The sequence below is a fragment of the Medicago truncatula genome, chromosome 8 (assembly GCF_003473485.1).
Source record: "Medicago truncatula cultivar Jemalong A17 chromosome 8, MtrunA17r5.0-ANR, whole genome shotgun sequence".
Classification (NCBI taxonomy): domain Eukaryota; kingdom Viridiplantae; phylum Streptophyta; class Magnoliopsida; order Fabales; family Fabaceae; genus Medicago; species Medicago truncatula.
In genome coordinates this window covers 10,786,566-10,805,666 of record NC_053049.1, presented here as the reverse complement: position 1 = coordinate 10,805,666, position 19,101 = coordinate 10,786,566, and the positions used below count along the sequence as shown (strand labels likewise).

Sequence of the window (19,101 nt, the reverse complement as noted above, 5' to 3'; positions counted from 1 at the left end):
TCTCAAGAAATATATTCTTATTCTCGTGGTACAATTGAACGCTACATGTGAATACATTGTTCAACCAAGATTCAAACATGTAATGTAAGGTTGTGGGGAGTAACAATATCTGGTAAATCCAACCACAATTGGTACAAATTAAACTAGTATATGAATTCACCAAATTACATATATGTATATTGTTTTTTTAAGGAGTGCTAACATACACTCTTTAATATACACTTTTTGATTGGTTAAAATTCATTTGAGTACACTTATCACGGCCAAGTCGTCAGAAATCGACACCAATCTAATATGTTTATGGGAAAAACAAGAAAAAGTCTAAAAATAATGATCTTGTACTAAAAAACGAATGTGATAGTTAGTTAGGAGTAGGCAATGTGTTAGCCTCCTAAGTTGTCCGTTAGAAACGGTTACCGTGTGATTAATTGTACAAAACTATCATATTTTTAGCACTATTTAGTTTATCCTAAAATAAATAAATAAATAAACTATGAGAGAAAAACTGTGTTTTATGACTTCCTTAGTCTCGAAATAAGTGTCACATTTGTACATTTCATGCATACTAAGAAAATATGGTAAATGAAAGAGAAAGAACGATGATTTTATCAAATTATCTTTATCAACTATTAAAGTATTTTAATTATGATAAATGTTGTGTAGTTTTAAGGTGTCAACCTAATTGTAAAAAAACGATGATTTAACCAAATTATCTTTATCAACTATTGAAAAAGTAAACTGCAATGAATAAAACTTCTCCTCATAGGTTCTTAGGCCAATCATTTCCTTTCAACATATATTCATTCTTTTTAGTGTCATTGTGTTTAGGTGTGTAATGTAAGGTGGTGTGACTTAAATGAAGTATTCCTTCTTCTTCCCATAGCACCTTGATTCAGCCGAGACATATTCTCCTCCACCGTATGTTCTTTTTAGTTTGAAAACTTCAATCACTTCGCATTTCTTCTTGATCAAGTAAATCAATGTCTTTCTAGTGAAATCATCTAGGAAAGACACAATACTTGTTGGCCCCAAGTGATGCAGTCTGCATAGGACCACGTACATATGATCTCTAACTTACTCTCTTATCTGCTTTCTACCAGCTGCTCGAAGGAACCTCTATGTTATTTGAGGTAGAGACCAATTAAGAACCATACCTTGTCTCTTCTCTGCTCACAGCAACAGCCAAACACTTTTTTTCTTTTGAAGAAAACAACCAAACATTGCTGTACGTGATCAACTTCTTCTTGCTGTCAAACACATTTAGCATCTTGTCCTCCATGATCTTCACATCACTTTTCTCAACAGATCATTCTTCACTCTTGGCACATAATACCAAAAAAAAAGTCTTCATTCTTTGCACATAATAGAAAAACCTTAAAAACAACAAAAAATATTTTGTGTTCGCTGCATTGGTCATTAACTTACAAACTGACGTTGAGTCTAGTGGAACGAACAAAACTCAATACATCAAACTTGATTATTTTTTGAAAGGAATATATAGAAAATAAAATAAAATTGTGCCTTAACTTTAAGAATCATTTTTCATGAATTAATTAGCATAGCTGAACGAGTTATATTTGTCTACAAAAAGGTAAGATGCCATGCTACTTACTATATGCATTATTGTTTTTTTTTGGTAGTGTATATGCATTATTGTTTGTCAATGGACAATTTGTTTCAATTTTTTTCAAATAAGGTGCTTTATTAATTCACTTTAAATTTTGCATGTTAAATATTTCTCGGAATCAAATTGAAACAAGATGTCCATTGACCTGTAATCTTTGATGCTTAGAGCAGCACAATGGACGTCATGTGTGCCTCCCCGCACAAGAGTGCTTCAATTCAAATCTCGATTGTTGAACTTATCTCTAATAGCCTTCCACATCTTGCATCACGTTTCCAAGAGACGGTTACGTTGTTATCAATTATGTAAGTCTGATCTCGCGTCATATTCAAGATACCATCACACTTTACCATATTTTCACATATTTTTCTCTCCTCAGTCTTATATTGACTTGAACGTCAAAGTGCTAATCTCTTTTACAGATTTATTCCCCCTCAACCACCACAACAAAGAAGAACTTCCTCCTCATCGGAAGTATCTCTTTGCCACACATTGTTGTTTGTTGTGCGAGCATTTACCTTGCTAACGTTCATTCTAGTCCATCCATATTAGTTTTCATTTTTAACTTTAATTTTTTTTCTCTCTCATTGATTCCAACACCACACATATCGTAATTGTGCTTTATAGATATAAAATCAGACTCTTATGAATCCAAATAACATTTTCTTAAAAAAAAATTAAATAGAGTTTAATTACTATACATTCACGGTAGAAAACTATTTTACACATGAATTAAAAGATATGTTTTAAAATAATTGTATGCTTATCATGCATACTATTTTTTTGGTACAACATTGCATACTATTTTTTTTGTTTTTGTTACATTTGCGTACTAGTATTTAAATTCATCTAAATAACACCCTTCTTTTAATATTTGGTGAATGCAAGTTGCAACAATGATGAATGATGTACAACAGCTACAGATTTCTGAATACATACATAAATATTAAATACATTATCATATGAATACATTGATTGCAAAATGACGCAGACAATAACTTATTTATTTTCCTTTATTCAAAAAAAAAAAAAAACTTATTTATTTTCCTAAATACCAGTGGTGTTAGGTCAACCGTCAACCCATAAGGTTAATTCAGTCTTTTTCCACAAACCCACCGTCGGGTACTAAATGGAGTGAAGTGGAAGTTGGTTTCAACTAACTCACCTTCCACGTGGCATTTCCATTAAATACACTTCCTTTCATTTCTCTCTCTCTCTGTTAATCAATCATAACTTCATCAATGGCGGTTCTGCTACATTTCTAATTACATTCTTCTTGTGCAATTTGATTTGATTAATCCAACTTCTTAATTTCCTTAATTCTGTTAGTTAGTTACGTTTCCGTTATAGTTAACAATGGAGTTGGAGCGCCCAACGACGACGTTTCATAACTCCTCCGCCATGACTTTTGATGAAGTCTCCATGGAACGTAGTAAGAGCTTCGTCAACGCCTTGCAGGTTCTTTCTTTCTCTCATAATTCTCACTTTTTTTTCACTCTGTTTTATTTATTTTTATTTTAGTATTTTTTTTGCTAAGTTCAGATCTGCATTTGTTAGGTGGAGTTTGTATCTGGTTAATGTTGGGAAAACTATTCTCATAAGGCTTTTAATTTTGAGTTTAACTGTCTGCAAATCACATGTGACTTTAGAAGCAGTTATAATTAAAGTCAAACGTTTTTAATGATGTGACGGTTAAAATTGATAGTGTAAACTAAATTTACACGGATAGTGTTTATGAATTCAATTTTTTAATTTTGGACCGCCTTGCGTTATGCAGTCACAGTAAAATCTGGATCACAACAATGTAGCGTACTGCATGCAACGGCTGCATCGGGCTGTAACAGACTGTATAATATTCATACATAATCTTTCAGAGATTTAGAGGATATTTTAAAGGGTAATTTAGGATTTTAACAGTAATTGGGACTGTTTAGCATGATTTCCTGAATAATGAGATGATTGGAAATTTGCAACTAAAGTTGGTGGGATGTAGTCTAACTTAACCAAGGTTTTAAAAACTGAACCGGACAATTCAATCAGAAACTGGCCAGTTTCCTGGTCGGTTTGATTCTAGTTATCCCTTAGTTTGGTTGAACTGGGATAAGATCGGTTCAATTGCTGTTGGTTCAACCGGTTCTTATCTTTTACATTCTCTTTGTCATTCCGTTTAACAATCATTGAATCATAGCCGAAAAGCCTCACCGATTCAACCTCCGGTCTGGTTTTAAAAACATTGGTTAAAAGTAGCTATTTGCGGAATCAAGATTCAAAAGGTTCTATTATGTCCAAAGATAAACAAGTTGCCTTTCAATGTAGCATAAGAGTTGTCACTGTATACAGGATTAGTACGGGTGCATAATTTCTAATGTTATTGTTTGATTTCTTTTTTTCCTCTTTGATTGTTGCGCATACTATTTTGAAACATGTGTGGACATTCATTTGATCCTCATATTTTGGTCATTTCAGGAACTTAAGAACCTGCGGCCTCAACTTTATTCTGCTGCAGAATACTGTGAGAAATCTTATCTCCATAGTGAACAGAAACAAATGTAAGGATTTCCTTTTTGTTAAATGTTTTTTTTTCTCTTAAACTCGTTCTTGAAGACAACCTTAACCTCTTCTAGTATCCCTAAAAGGATATGGGAATTTGAGTCCCTAGGAATTTTGGTGACTAGTTGGGGTGGGTTCCATTAGTAGTATAGGATCATTCATAGTCTTAAGGTAGATATAAACGGGTGCCATTGTCGATAACATTTTCTTTTCACGTATTCTTGTGTTTGAGCTGTATTGAATTTTTTAAGCTGTATGGTATTAATTAGGGTACTTGACAACCTGAAAGATTATGCTGTAAGAGCCCTTGTGAATGCTGTTGATCATCTTGGAACTGTTGCATACAAGTTAACTGACCTTCTCGAGCAGCACACATTGGATGTCTCAACTATGGGTTTGAAGGTCTCTACAATAAATCAGGTAATTACAGCATTTTTTTAGATAATTTGTTTTGATAGACAATTATCTTTTGGAGTTGAAATAACATATTTTCTTAATAGCAGAAACTTCATACTTGCCAAATTTACACGGATAAAGAAGGTCTTCGGCAGCAGCAATTGCTGGCTTTCATTCCCAGACATCATAAGCACTATATTTTGCCAAGTAGGCTTCACTGCTTTTATGTTCATCTGGATGTGATTATTGGCACTACATATCTTTACCTGTAGTTTTTACTAATGATTCTCTGCATGTTTGTTTAACAATGCAAGCTAGATTCTGTCAATAAAAAGGTGCATTTCAGTCCACACATACAGATCGATGCAAAACAGAATTCATTTCAGACCAGAACTCGTTTTCAATCTTCAGGTGCATCATGGGGTCAATTTTGTCCCTCCTTGAGTTTTTGGCCAGGGGTGTACTTTTTTCATAAGTGAATAGTGCAGTATTATTAATCAGAATATATACTTTTATATCTAGGTACCCCTCCAGCAAAAACTCTTTCATGGCATTTAGCATCAGAGACTAAGTCTACATTGAAAGGGACTCCGCAGGCTTCCCCAAAGTAAGTTCAGGAAAATTTTATAGAATGAGGCTGTACAATATTGCTGTGTTTTCTGTTATCAGCTCTAAACATGAATGGCATTATCATATGACATCTTCTTTTGCAGCATCGAGAACCCAAAGTTTGCTGCCAAGGCCTCTGGATATTTCCATCTTTTAGGTTTGGGATATAGTTGTATCTTGTATACATAATAATTCAGTTAAATTAGCCAGGCGTTGATTATTTCTTGATGCATAAATTATATCTCCTTATAGTCCTTGGTTATGGACCTACAGATAATGAAGAGAGCACTTGGATGAAATCGTCACCAGCACATACTCACTTGCCGAATGGAGTTCCTACTTCTACTATACCTGTGCAAACATTGGGCGGCACACGCAGGGTAATTGCATACTATTTATCAAGAACTGAAAGTGGCGGTGCCACGTTTGATGGCCAACTTGTGATTATCACTTACCTATACTCTGCTTGTTTGCTAGTGTTCTAAAACCTGTTTGTTAATCTTTTGCTGATATTGCTTAGCTAGACTTGATTAAAAAGGAAAAAGGTGTTGAATTTCTATTATTATCTACCAAATAATATCTTGTGCGAAATATTTCAATGGCTTGGACTTGATTAATAGTTAATAGGCATATTTATCAAAATCCCGATTTAAATACCAAAATCCTGGAGTATACCATTTCACTAGGCCTCACCGATCCAGATCGTGCATAGAATCCCGATCAAGTGTAATGGGCTTGGGCGCTTGGCCCAAAACTAGTGTACATGACACTTAAATGTATTTTTCTTGAAAAAAAACTAACATTTTTCTAACAACACCCCCTTTTTCTCCAAAAATACCCCTGTTCTAGTACTACTGTGTGTTTGTGTGTACCAGTATTATATTTTTTGGTAGGATCCTTTGATCTTGGTTGCGATTTTATGTTTTACAATCTCTTTACCTCCTTTCGATTCTACAAAATTCATTGGGTAAGATCTTTTGATCTTGGTTGCGATCTTATGTTTTACAATCTTGCTACCCTTTTTCGATCTTATTTAAGATCTCGATTTTGACAACATTGTTTGTAGGTAATAAGCTCAGCATTGCACTAGTTTATAAAATTCTGCATTTTAGTAGCAGTAGTAGTCTATAATCTATATAGGTGTAGATGCCTCATTAATGTCATAAAATCTGGTTCAATGAGAGTCATTTTACTTTTCTAGCATGGGATAAAGTATTAATAATTGGTGTCTAAGACTTTTTGGGAGAATTTGAGGGCCTCAACTGATAATTATAGGAGGTTGCTTTAGAATTACTGCTTCATATTAAGTCCAGGCCATTGTTCTTTATCTCTTTCACCAATATAAGTTTTTCGCAAGAAATGATTGATTGAGAGGTGTTTTCCTCTAGTCCTTGGGTAGAAGCAGCTCATATTTTTAGTATTATGTTCTTACAAAACAATGCAGCGGTGAATATTTTATGGGTGTGTTGGCTTATGTCTGTATTCACTCTCCTTCAAGTGACTGGAAATCATCTAATACTCTTAAATTTTGAATGGTTCTATCTTGGAAAAAATATTCTTCATTTTATTTGACTTGCACCGAACCAATATATGTTAGCATAGTCTGCCAATTAGTGAACCAAATATCTGATACAGTCTTCAATATTTCCAGCTAGCAATTTTTGTTTGACCACTATAGTTGAAGAGTACATTTATTCATGTTCCCTTTGTTTTTCTAAAATCTGAAATAATTTTTTTGTCAATAAGTTACTCAGAATTCTCTATCTGCAGGATGCATTGGATGGTTCCAAACCAATAGCAGGGTTCAGGTCATTTGACAACGCATATCGCCGCGAGTCTTCCCAAACCCCTACTCGCAGCAGAAGTGTGCTATCAGCTTTCTTTGTCAAGCAGAAAACGCCAAAACTGAAGACTGGTTCTTTCTCATGATTCATAATACCACCTAAGGATGTGTAGATGTACTGTTTTTTAGATAAAAAGATTGGAGTTATTCCTTTATTCTACCTGGATGCTTAATTCTTTTTCCTTGAACTATGCCTCCACTCAGAATTAATTAGCTTCTGGTTCAAGCCTTTGAATAATGATATTGTATAGTAATTGGCAATGATAATGGCTGGGATCTTGACCTTCTACTCATCAATGTTACCCCTGTGAATTGTGATCTATATATACCTATTATTTTTCTTTTTTTACTTTGTGATCCATATCCCTCTAAATTTCCAATGATCTAATGATGCATATTTGTGATATGGTGTGCAAACAAAGGTTTATTAGTAACTTTCTTGTCCTTAAAGTTTTGGTGTTTCCTGAAAATTTCCAAGATGAACTCATTCTGATGTCTATCCCCTTTTTTAGCATAACTAAACCTAATATGTGGTGGAAAGGAATGCCGTGTAAAAGGTTGTTTTCTCAAGGATATTACAGCATTTATTTTTCTTAGATCATACATACAACTAATATGTGGTGGAAAGGAATGCCGTGTGACATTGAAAGACCAAAAACCTTTTGGCACATCATAAAATTAGGTCACTTTGATGTCTACAGTTGAACCAGAAATCAGAGTATGGTATCAAGTCTCATCAAAGAAAAAAATAACAAAATGAAAAAAATGCGTTTGCCGGGAGTCGAACCCGGGTCTATTGCTTGGAAGGCAATTATCCTAACCGTTGGACTACAAACGCTTTTGATGTTCATGTTCATCAAGAATTATATATGAACTTAAACATTCGTACAACCAATAATATAGATAATTTATACTCAGTTTTTCAATTATGTTATCAGTAATTATGAAAGTGTTGACTAAAAAAAAACAAGAAGTAATTCTGAAAGTGTTTTATTTTATTTCAATTCATTTTAATTGATCATTTCTAAATAACCAAGAACGCTTAAATAAAAATATCTCTTCCAAATTCCAACTTAATTAGAGATCATGAGTTTAAATCTAACTTTAATAACACAATTGTGTTAAATCTCTTGAGGTTGACATCACAAAATTATTTTTTAATATTTTAAGGTTTATTAACTTTTGTTTTAATGACACGTGTTAAGAAATTTAAAAGTAGAGTTTTTGCACTGGAAAAAAGCAATTCTTGCTCTTTTAAAAATTTGAATACAATCCGTAAAAAAAATTGGATACGAAAATTATCATATATAGTTCCTTAATGTTAAGAAATAAAGTAAAAGCACAAGATCAAAGAAGAAGAGAATGGAGAAGATGAAAGCACTTTGTATTATTCTCTTCACAAGTATATCTTTACATGGCAATGTAGGTCCTATTTATAGTAGGATACAAAAGTTGTAACTTACATTTACATGAAGAGTCATGAGACTAAATATCAATAAAGTCATTTAGTCATAGTAGTTAAAGAATATAGAAGGTCTAGGGACAATGGACATCCACATAATATTTTCATTTATTCATAACACTCCCCCTTGAATGTCCATGAAGGATGTGCCTCATTAAAACCTTATTAGAGAAAAACCCAATGGAAAAAAAATATATAGTGAAGGAAAAAGAGTACAACAACCTTTTGTGTTTTAATCTGCCTCATTAAAAATCTTACCGGGAAAACCAGTGGGATAAAACCATGGTTAAGGAAAAAAGAGTGTAGAATACATTTTTGTCTTCCCCTCATGAAGACAACGAAGAAATTTCAATAATCTTTTATACTGGTTACTCAAAAATTTTACTTGGCGGTGACTCTGTAGAAAGGTATGATCTATTTTCATACTCTTCTCCAAATTAGCGGCTCATGAGATATCTTCATATTGGGTTGTTGAAAGAACCTCCTCTTAAAATTGGAAAACCGCAAGTTTCTTGTATGTATAAAATCATAATCTTTAAGAAAGAACATTCTCCACTTCCTTGATGTGGTGTTAGCATTTTCGAACGATTGAATGATATTGTTCTTTCTCTAAGGTACAAATTGCATGCTTGACTTTGCTGCAATATCTGTATTGACAAAACTAAAATACCACCATATATAAATAATAAGCAAAATACATTAGTGTCCTCACTTGACCAATTCAAGTTGTTCATAATTTTCTTGAGGACATGATCTTTACTCACATCAAGTGACATGACAATCATTCTAATATATAATCAATTAGATTTGTCCATATCAACATTTATATAATAACAAATTTTAGAATATCTTCAGGATTTCTAATATTTTATACTATTATCATAAAATCGATTATAATAAATTCATTTCAAATCCTTAAAATGGACAAATGATGTCATCTTTTCAATAATTTTAATAGTATATATTACGCAAATGAAACCCTTCAGGGAGTTTCATATATCACTATCAAGTGAGTCATATTGTAGCACATCTTTCATATAATTTGAGCCTTTCATGTGCTACAGAACTTAATCAAAAAAAGTTCTCGAATTCACTTTAAGTGAATATGTCTTTAAAGAATATATGTCTCTTAAAAATAAATGGTAGACATTGACCTTTATTTACCTTTGTTGAGTTATACCTTGAGGATCAAGACGAGACAATAATATTTCCTTTCAAATAATTTATTTGGAACTTCAGGTTCACATGTTCAGCTTCTTATTATCTTCCCCTAATATTGGGAAAACTAACCCATCAATTGATAATCAGCCTACTAGGTTGTAAATAAGTTGGCTCAATACAGTTAATGATAGATGGAGATTCATATCAAATATTTTTTTCCCAATATTCTTTTGAGATTTATCGTAGTGCATTATATTGGAGCAATTGTGATATACGCAACACATCCAAACATCCACTTAGATGAGAAATATTAGGTTTTTAACCAAAAACCAATGATAAATTAAGGGGAGAACTTATATATAGTATTGTGTTGGCTTGATGCGAATCAATATCTCAACAACTTGTTGATTACCAAAATTTAGTTTATAAGATATGGTCCCATAACCAAAATAGAGTTTATAAGGCATGGTCTAATAAGTATCAATTATACAATTAACTTTAGACGTCTAAAGAATGGATCTTCAAGTCCATTTTTATGAGCATATGCTCCCGGTTATTCAATATCAATTGACAAATGATACTTATCGAATACTTTCTGATTATCGAATACTTTCTGAAAAGTTCTTAAAATAAACTCTTAGTCAAATTTGTTGACATAATAATCTCACAAACTTCTGGTTATGGATATACATGTGATAATTTAGTTATAATATCCAAGTGATTCACATGATCATTATATTAATTTAAATATCACCTTATATAAGTGAGAGACTCATTCTTATTGTCAACTTTCCATGGGAACTAGTAATACCATAGTTACTGGATTGCAGAATCTTCTGGCTCTTCAACATATATCTAATTTTATTTTATTTTCAACTAATTTATGCATCATAATAGATCTGGATAACCCAACCGGTCTTGCCAACGATAAATTTAATACAATTTGTAAACTTCTGGTTTACAATAATATGTGTTTCCAATCCCCGTGAGCTTAGCTCAGTTGGTAGGGATATTGCATATTATATGCAGGAGCCGGGGTTCGAACCCCGGACACTCCACTTCTCCACAATTAAATTGTGTGAGCTCTAGCCACTAGGCTACTTGACCCAAAAAAAAAAAAAATATGTGTTTCCATTGCACTAATATATGTAGTATAAATCAATTTTTTTTTTCTTTTCACTACACTTATTTTCTCCAAAGTAATCTCGTAATATAGATATATTTAACCTTTTTCTTCTTCTTCAATATGATATCCTTGAAACGTAATAAATTTCTATGAAATTAGTTTCATATAATGCTCTAATGGATATCATATAATGCATCTCAGTACGTAATTCTATTATTCCATATAACAATATATTTGCTCTTCTAGAGCCTTCTATAATTTTTATAGTGTCAAATATAATACTAAAATTAATTTCACAAAAGATAATATATTTGCTCTTCTGGAGCCTTCCGTAATTATAGCATCATTTGTAGTCTTTCACAAAATACATCTTGCGTTCACAAACAAAATCCAACAAAATATACATAAAATTATTGTGATCCTTAGCGAGGTCAAGTTCTAGGAGCAATACTTGCTTGAGACCTCAAAATATCATAGATATACTTTTTAGAAGGAATTAGTACTACAAAATTCATATATAGTTCTCCTGTCAACTAACAAGGTTTCCAATTCAAAATAATATTATTCTTAAACTTAATATTTTCAAAAGAAATAATAACATCACATTCACAACCACAATAATTAAAATTTCATTGGAAAAGCAATTATATAGAGCATTCTACCAAAAAGATAATAATAATACGTGGAGCACAAATTATAAATATCAAGTATGTAAAAATATGATATTACCTTTAATTTCTATGTCTTGATCATTTCATCATTGATTGTAATCTTACGTTCGATCACAAATGTGATTTATCGGCCAAAATTTTCTTGATATTGTTTTCTTGATTTTGCTACTTCAGGAACAAGAGGCATAAATAATTTTTCTTTTCTTAGAATTTATACTAAGATCAAATAGATCTTAACTATCTATGAAAAATAAGCAAGTAAAATCACAATTTTACAATCCTTCAAAGATGATTTAATATTATATCTCAGTTCTTCAGGAACTATATTTTAAATCTTCATTACAATAATCAAAAAAATTCTTTATTTGAGCAAGAACTATATTAATTCTTCGAGAGCTATATATAACATTTTCAACATGTAACATAATACTTTCATTTTAAAAATTATACAAAGATAAAATAGATTTCCTATCCTTCGAGGATGCTTGATATTTAAATATTTAGTTCTTCAAGAACTATATACATCTCAAGGGGCATAAATAATTTTTCTTTAATTTCTTTTGTATAACTTATACTAGGATCAAATAGATCTCAAATTTAATTTATGAACAAATATCTAGTTCTTCAAGAACTCAACCACAAACCTCTATCGACAACGACGAAGGAAAATCACGATATTTTTATTTTGCAATCTTTCACAAATGCTTGATGTTAACTTATCAGTTCTTCTAGAACCATATCTCAAATCTTCATAAACAATAATAAAAATAATATTCATTCTTTGAACAATCCTTCAGGGATGTTTCAACGTTAAATTCTTCCGAAATTTAAAATGAATAAAAATAAATAAATCTTTTCTTCATACCTATGTCATTTTGAAGAATTCTTTTTGAAATTTCAGAAAAATAAATCTATTAATTTTTAGTCACAAGACGCAAGTAGAAAAATACTTTATAAATATAGTATGAAACCTATAAACAAGTTAAATAAAATTCATAGTAAAATCTAAAAATTGTGATGCAACAATGTTAAACAAATTAAATATCAATATACCATTTGCACAAATTCATAACATGCATAAATTTCACCCAAATATATAACCAAAAAGTAAGGTGGAATAGATAATCTGGATGAAGCATATATATATATATATATATATATATATATATATATATATATATATGGTATAATTTCGCAACTTAATTAGCATGAACATAGTATGAACGAAGAATGAAAATTTTCTTACATTATACTAATATGGATCAAGAAAAATACCATCCACTAAAATCAAATATCATTTGATGAGCAACCTCAACAAAGCACCATAAAAGGAAGTAAAGAGAATACCTTATAAACTTAAAGAAGTTTTAATCTCATGCATTCTTAAACTTTACATGTTCTGCCATTAAATCATAGATGTAATCCAACAATTGAAAAGCTAAATTGAAGAATGAATGTGACTCATACATCTACCACTACGTTATAAAACTTTAAGAATGAATGAACTAATAGTGTAACCTTAATGGTGGAATCGGTCACAGAAGAAACAAAGGCTGGAATGTTGATTGGAACGGCAATTATGTGTGGTATGATTAGGCATCAAATTATCTCCAAACAATAATCAGCATATAAATATAAGCATCAGCAGTAAATGTTAATAAGGATAAACGTAGTCACACAAGCCTATAAACTAAAAAGCATTAGAATGATAGTCATGGTATCTATTACGAAAGAATAAATCGAAACACACATTGATCTTTAAAAACTTCAAAAACGTGTGCCTTTAGAATTGACACACTGATTGTTGCATGTGTGTTGAACCTCATAAACCCATAATCCAAAATTCATGTTCTTTTTATGCTACTCTTTTGCACAATCTTGTATGCTCTGAAATTTTGAATCTCAGTTGGTCAGCGTTTCGTGCTGATAACGTGTTAAGAAATAAAGTAAATGCACAAGATCAAACAAAAAGAGAATGAAGAAGATGAAAACACTTTGTATTATTCTCTTCACAAGTATATCTTTACATGACAATGTAGGTCCTATTTATAGGATACAAAGTTGTAACTTACAATTACATGAAGAGTCATGAGATTAAATATCAATAAAGTCATTTAGTCATAGTAGTTAAAGAATATAGAAGGTCTAGGGACAATGGACATCCACATCATATTTTCATTTATTCATAACACTTAACATGTATTTTTTAAAACACACGTTAGCATTTTTCAATATTTTATATGAAGATATTTAAAAAAAAAAATCAACTCAAACGGATTATTTAATTTGTGTGCGATATGAGTGTCTACATTCATTTATTTATCATTAACTAAATGTCATTAGGTCTTTGAAAACATCTATGATGTTGGCTCACGTCCATGTATCTCTAATAGTCTCAGAAAGTGGATATTTGATTAACGGTGACTTCGATAAAATTATAGTGAATAATTGTGGTTTTGATAAAAACTATATTTTTAAACCTCAACAAAATCACAATACCATTGTAATTTCATCAAATACCATGTTATTCCAATCAAGTATTGTCTAATTTTATCTTATTTTTGAACATCAATATAACAAAAAATGGACAACAAAGAAAATACTTTTAATTGAATCCACAACCTCTTCCAACAAAACAGAGAAACAGGTGGTATAATAATACAATTATAAAGATTTCTATTATTTTATTTTTTTTGTGTCCTAAGTTCGAACTCCAGACATTACATATATTATTTGTTCTTACCAACTGAGTTAAGCTCACGTGAATAATATAAAGATTTATCTACTACTCATAGAACAAAAAGGAAACTCTCATTGGTTTTTTTATTTGCTAAAAACCATTGCTAAGAAATATTTTTAATTTGCCTAAAAATAAAGGAAATACTTTCCTTTAATTAAATCCACAACCTCTTCAACCTTCGTTCTCTTTTTTGGATTAACTTTCTTGCACTTTCGGGGTCTTTTGAAGAGAATACGAAATCATTCCAAATCCTCCATACCACAGTACAGTACTGCAGTGTGCCTATCAAATTGACCACATTGAATGTTTTATAACTTCTCCAGAGTAACATTTACTTATGAGCATTGCTATATATCTCAGGAGAATGTGTCCCGAGCGGATCGCGAAATAGCATCTACCCAATAAACTTGCTTGCTGGCCGGAAAACATGGGATTGCATCAGTATAATTTGAAAAAACTTTTAGTTAAATATGGGATCGTGAATTATTTGTGATACTTTTTTTGTTATAAGGAGCAATATCCTTTACTTAAATGCAATACCACTGTCCTCGTGAGCTTAACTCAATTGGTATGAACAATGCATAATATATACAAGGTTCAAGGTTCGAACCCCTGGCACCACCAAAAAAAAGCAATATCACTATAAGTTTTCAAATACACACCTCGCGATCTATTATAATGTGAGACACGATAATTAGTTTTATATATCTTGAGTCATGACCTTTTAATTGGTGGATATTTTTGAGACAACTTTCTCTTTCGTAATATAAACTCACCATTCTCTCTCTCTCTCTCTCTCTCTCTCTCTCTCTATATATATATATATATATATATTGTCTCTCTACAATGTCACATGTCATCATCGTCGCCATTCATCACTTTTGTTGGTCATCTCCTCACCTTCAACAATTACCACCACCGTCATCCTCAACAAAAGTATCATCATCAAAACATTCAAGGTGAGATAGAGAACGACGATTTTGTGCGTGATACCAAATATGCTATGTCAATGGGAGAACGACGAAGAGGGTCATGGCAAAAATTGAGAGAGAGAGAGACTTAAGTGGAATAAAACAACGTAGCATGTGGAGAGTGTGAAGCATGTGGAGAGTGTGATAGAGGGATAGATAATTCTTAAATAGTCACAGACACAAATCCAGATCATTTAAGCAGACACACAACAATACACATTAATCAATATTTTTCAATAATAATAATAAGTTGATTTTTTTTTTCTTTTTACATATTCCCATTTGTATGTATGCCTAAACCAATTATATTTGTGGTTGTGACTATACAAAAATTGCTCGTGATAGAAAAAACACGAGAGAAAGAAAACAAAAAGAGAAAATATACATTGTCACAAAAGTTGTTGTAAAACTCATGTACATATATAATTTCTCGAAAGTCACATTTGACTTTTAAAGTCACAAATATATATAGATGATCATAATTTGTAACAATGTAAACATGTTTACATAAAATTAAACTCTAATTTTAATACTTCTATTCTATTATAGTATTGCTCACAATAGTTGATGTATTATTTTAATTTTATGTGGTGCCAACATATGTTTCATGAATCAATACTAATTAAGTTAATTTTTTATTTCCCTAAAAAAAAAAAGTTAATTTTTTATTGGACATCTCCTTCGACTGTATAAATATAGAGTTGTGTTATTTGAACATTGATATATGTGACAATCAAAATTTTACAAAGGAAATGAAGTATTGACACAAAAATCAAAGCAATAGAGAGAGAAAGTAAAAAGATAATATGAGTATAAAAGAGAAAGTTGTTACAAAAGTTGTCAAAAATGATTGTTCATATATCATTTATCATAAATATAATACTAGTCCTAAGAAAAGTCGTCACTTAACATTCTTGACTTGAAATGAAAAAAGGCCACTCGATGTTTTCATTTTCAAATTTAGATTTCTCTATTTCCTAATTGGGAAAGTCTAATTTATTTGAACAAGTGGACTAAATTCTTACACATTTTTTTTCCTTTAAAAAAGTTTTCAAACACACTGTTTCTAGTACTACTATATAGTCCTACATTAAGCTGGTCCTATAAGCTGATATTTTTTAGCAGAAAAAAGCTGAAGTTTTTTCAGTAAAAAGAAGTTGAAGTTTCTTTTAAAAACAAAAAAAATAGAAGATATTTATTTTAAATAGTTTTTGTTGCCACCGACTAGTTTCCATGCATTATTATGTGATTCACAGTAAACATAGATCTGGACAAACTCTGCCAAACTCCAAAAAATTAAATAACCATAATTAAAAACTTTAGCATTCATTAATCACATGATATTTATTTTTTCGCACAACTTTTCTACTGCACGCGTGACAACACGCTTCTCAGTTAAATGCGACTGACAGATGTAATAATAATATTTTTTTCTTTGAACTAAATATTATCTGTTTATTTGCTTTTGAGTATAATTTGTATTCTACATTTTTTTTGAGCAAATTGTATTCTACATTTTAATATTTAGTTTAAATTTAATTTTATATTAAAGTATTTTGACCGTATCGCATCTTGAATTTTAAATTTTTCCCGTATCTACGTATCGGTGTCGTATCGTAGATAAGAATACACATGATACGACACGAATACGATATATTAATCAATTTTTCTTATCTATGAAGCTCGCATGCTTGATACGACACGGATACGATACGACACCGATACGTAGATACGGAAATTTTTTAAAATTCAAGAATGTGATTCACAGTAAACATGTATCCGTGTCGTATCAAGTATGTGAGCTTCATAACCAATTTTCTTAATCTCTTCATAGATAAGGTTTATCTGTTTATTTCCACTTGGTTCGTCCTCGAACCACATCGTACTGAAGAGGTCTGCTCTAATACCACTTGTAACTAGAGGTGTCAAATGGGTCGGCCCGGCCCAGCCCGGGTCCGAGAGGCCCGACTATAGAAATGGGCCATCCTGACCCAGCCTGTTAATGATTGGGCTGTGAATTCTAGAGCCCGGCCCGGCCTGGCCCGTATATGTTTTATTTTTAAAATTTATTCACTCTTTTTTATGTATTTTGTATTAGTTACTCACCACTATTTTTTATGCTAAAATATGATTGGATGGACATAAAAATATAAATAATTTTTACATTAACATTGAATAATAATTAAACTCCAGATTATTCTTTCAATTAAATCAAATTAAAAATTTATAAAGTTTAAAATTTTAAAACTGTAAGCTAAATTCATTCATATTTATTAAGTTTATTTATTTAAATATTTTTTTTGTTAATAAATCAGTTGATATTTTTTTTTAAAAATATGTTGTTTTTTAACAAAAATAAAATGAAATATGGGCCGGCCCAAAGCCCGTTGAAAAAGCCTGGGTGCAATTTTGGGCTAGTTTTTTAGGCCCGGTCCGATCCAAAAATATGGGCCAATGAGCTGGTCCATGGGCCCAACCCATTTTTTACAGCTCTACTTGTAACATCCTAGACGACTTTCAGTATTGCCAACTAACTCTTCAAAATAACACGAGTCTTTTCAGCGTGCTTTGTCCACACTCGCACGCTTTCTAGGATATTTCCCATAAGGTCACCCATCAAAAGACTACTCCAAGTCTATCACGCTTAATTGTGGAGTTCTTATGGAATGGGTAACAGAAAACAAGATGCATCTTCTTTTTGGTAGCCTATTCCATAAGGACTCCACAATTAAGGGTGCTTGGCTTGAAGCAATTTTGGGATGACTGACCTTATGGAAAGTTTCATGAAAAGCGTGCGAGTGAAGACAAAACACAGAAAAAATTCATGTTGGTTTGTATGGTCAATCAGAATCCTAAAAGCAGTTGGCAATGTTACAGTTGGGCAGTAAAGAATCAACATGAGAATAAATTAAGGGCTACAAAGATAAGAGTGTTATGTTGGATGTATGATAAAATTAGATGAGATAAGATTAGAAATGACCATATTAGACAGAGTTAAGGTCTATAGTAGAAAAGACGGTAGAAAACATGTTTAAGTGGTTTGGACAATAAATTAAGGGCAGCAAAGATAAGAATGTTATTTTGGATGCATGATAAAATTAGATGAGATAAGATTAGAAATGATCATATTAGATAGAGTTAAGGTCTATAATAGAAAAGACGGTAGAAAACATATTTAAGTGGTTTGGACATTTATGTAGAGAAAAGACTTATAGATTATGTAGTAAGAATATTAGATCAGAAGGATAATTAGATCACTAAGGACATATGAACACAACAAAACTACTCCCTCCGTCCCATAATAACTGAGTCATTTGCAAAAAATATTGTCCCAAAAAATTGACCCATTTCACTTTTCAATTAAACAATAATTACATTTTTCCAATTGTAACTCTAATTAATACTACTTTAATCACTCCCAATTCAATATATTCCACTTTGCATTTATGATAAGAAAGAATGCACAAATACTTAACAAGACACTCAAAACTATTTTTTTTTCTCTCTTTCACTTATACACTTTTTCTTAATTATGTGTGAAAAGAAAAAAAAAAGGCTCAGATAAAACGGGACGGAGAGAGTATGAAAAAAATTTAAAAATTAATGAGTTAGACCAAAATATAATATATGATAAAACACTATGACATAATTTGATCTATGTCGTTGACACCATTTAGTTGAAAAATGCTTGTATTAAAATAATTCTTACTTTTCAATAAAATATAAAATTGGAAAAAAAGATTAATAAATAATCAAAGATTTAATAAAACAATAAAATTAATATTCTATTTTTGGCATAAGAAAAATTGACAAATGATTTTCCATTTAAGATAAGTTTATTTGAAAAAAATATTTTTTTTTGATAAGAAAGAAATTATGATGTTTTTGGTCAAAAAAAGAAAAAAAAAATTATGATATTATATTTTTACTAAATTAAGGTAATGAGTT

The 19,101-nt window shown here is 31.1% G+C and overlaps 1 protein-coding gene and 1 non-coding gene across 2 annotated transcripts; one reads left to right on the top strand and one right to left on the bottom strand.

Moving 5' to 3' along the window:
- The first annotated feature begins 2,781 nt into the window (after positions 1–2,781).
- LOC25500800 (protein ABIL1) lies at positions 2,782–7,379 on the top strand. The gene is made up of 9 exons (XM_013589290.3): positions 2,782–3,082; positions 4,091–4,173; positions 4,444–4,594; positions 4,678–4,777; positions 4,889–4,981; positions 5,093–5,177; positions 5,284–5,336; positions 5,453–5,559; positions 6,950–7,379. Exons 1-9 carry the CDS (start codon positions 2,981–2,983, stop codon positions 7,106–7,108), a joined length of 933 nt encoding a protein of 310 aa, XP_013444744.1. The 5' UTR covers positions 2,782–2,980; the 3' UTR covers positions 7,109–7,379.
- A 409-nt stretch (positions 7,380–7,788) lies between these two features.
- On the bottom strand, positions 7,789–7,860 carry TRNAG-UCC (transfer RNA glycine (anticodon UCC)). The gene has a single exon. It is a non-coding gene; the product is annotated as a tRNA-Gly (tRNA).
- Between the last annotated feature and the right edge of the window lie 11,241 nt (positions 7,861–19,101).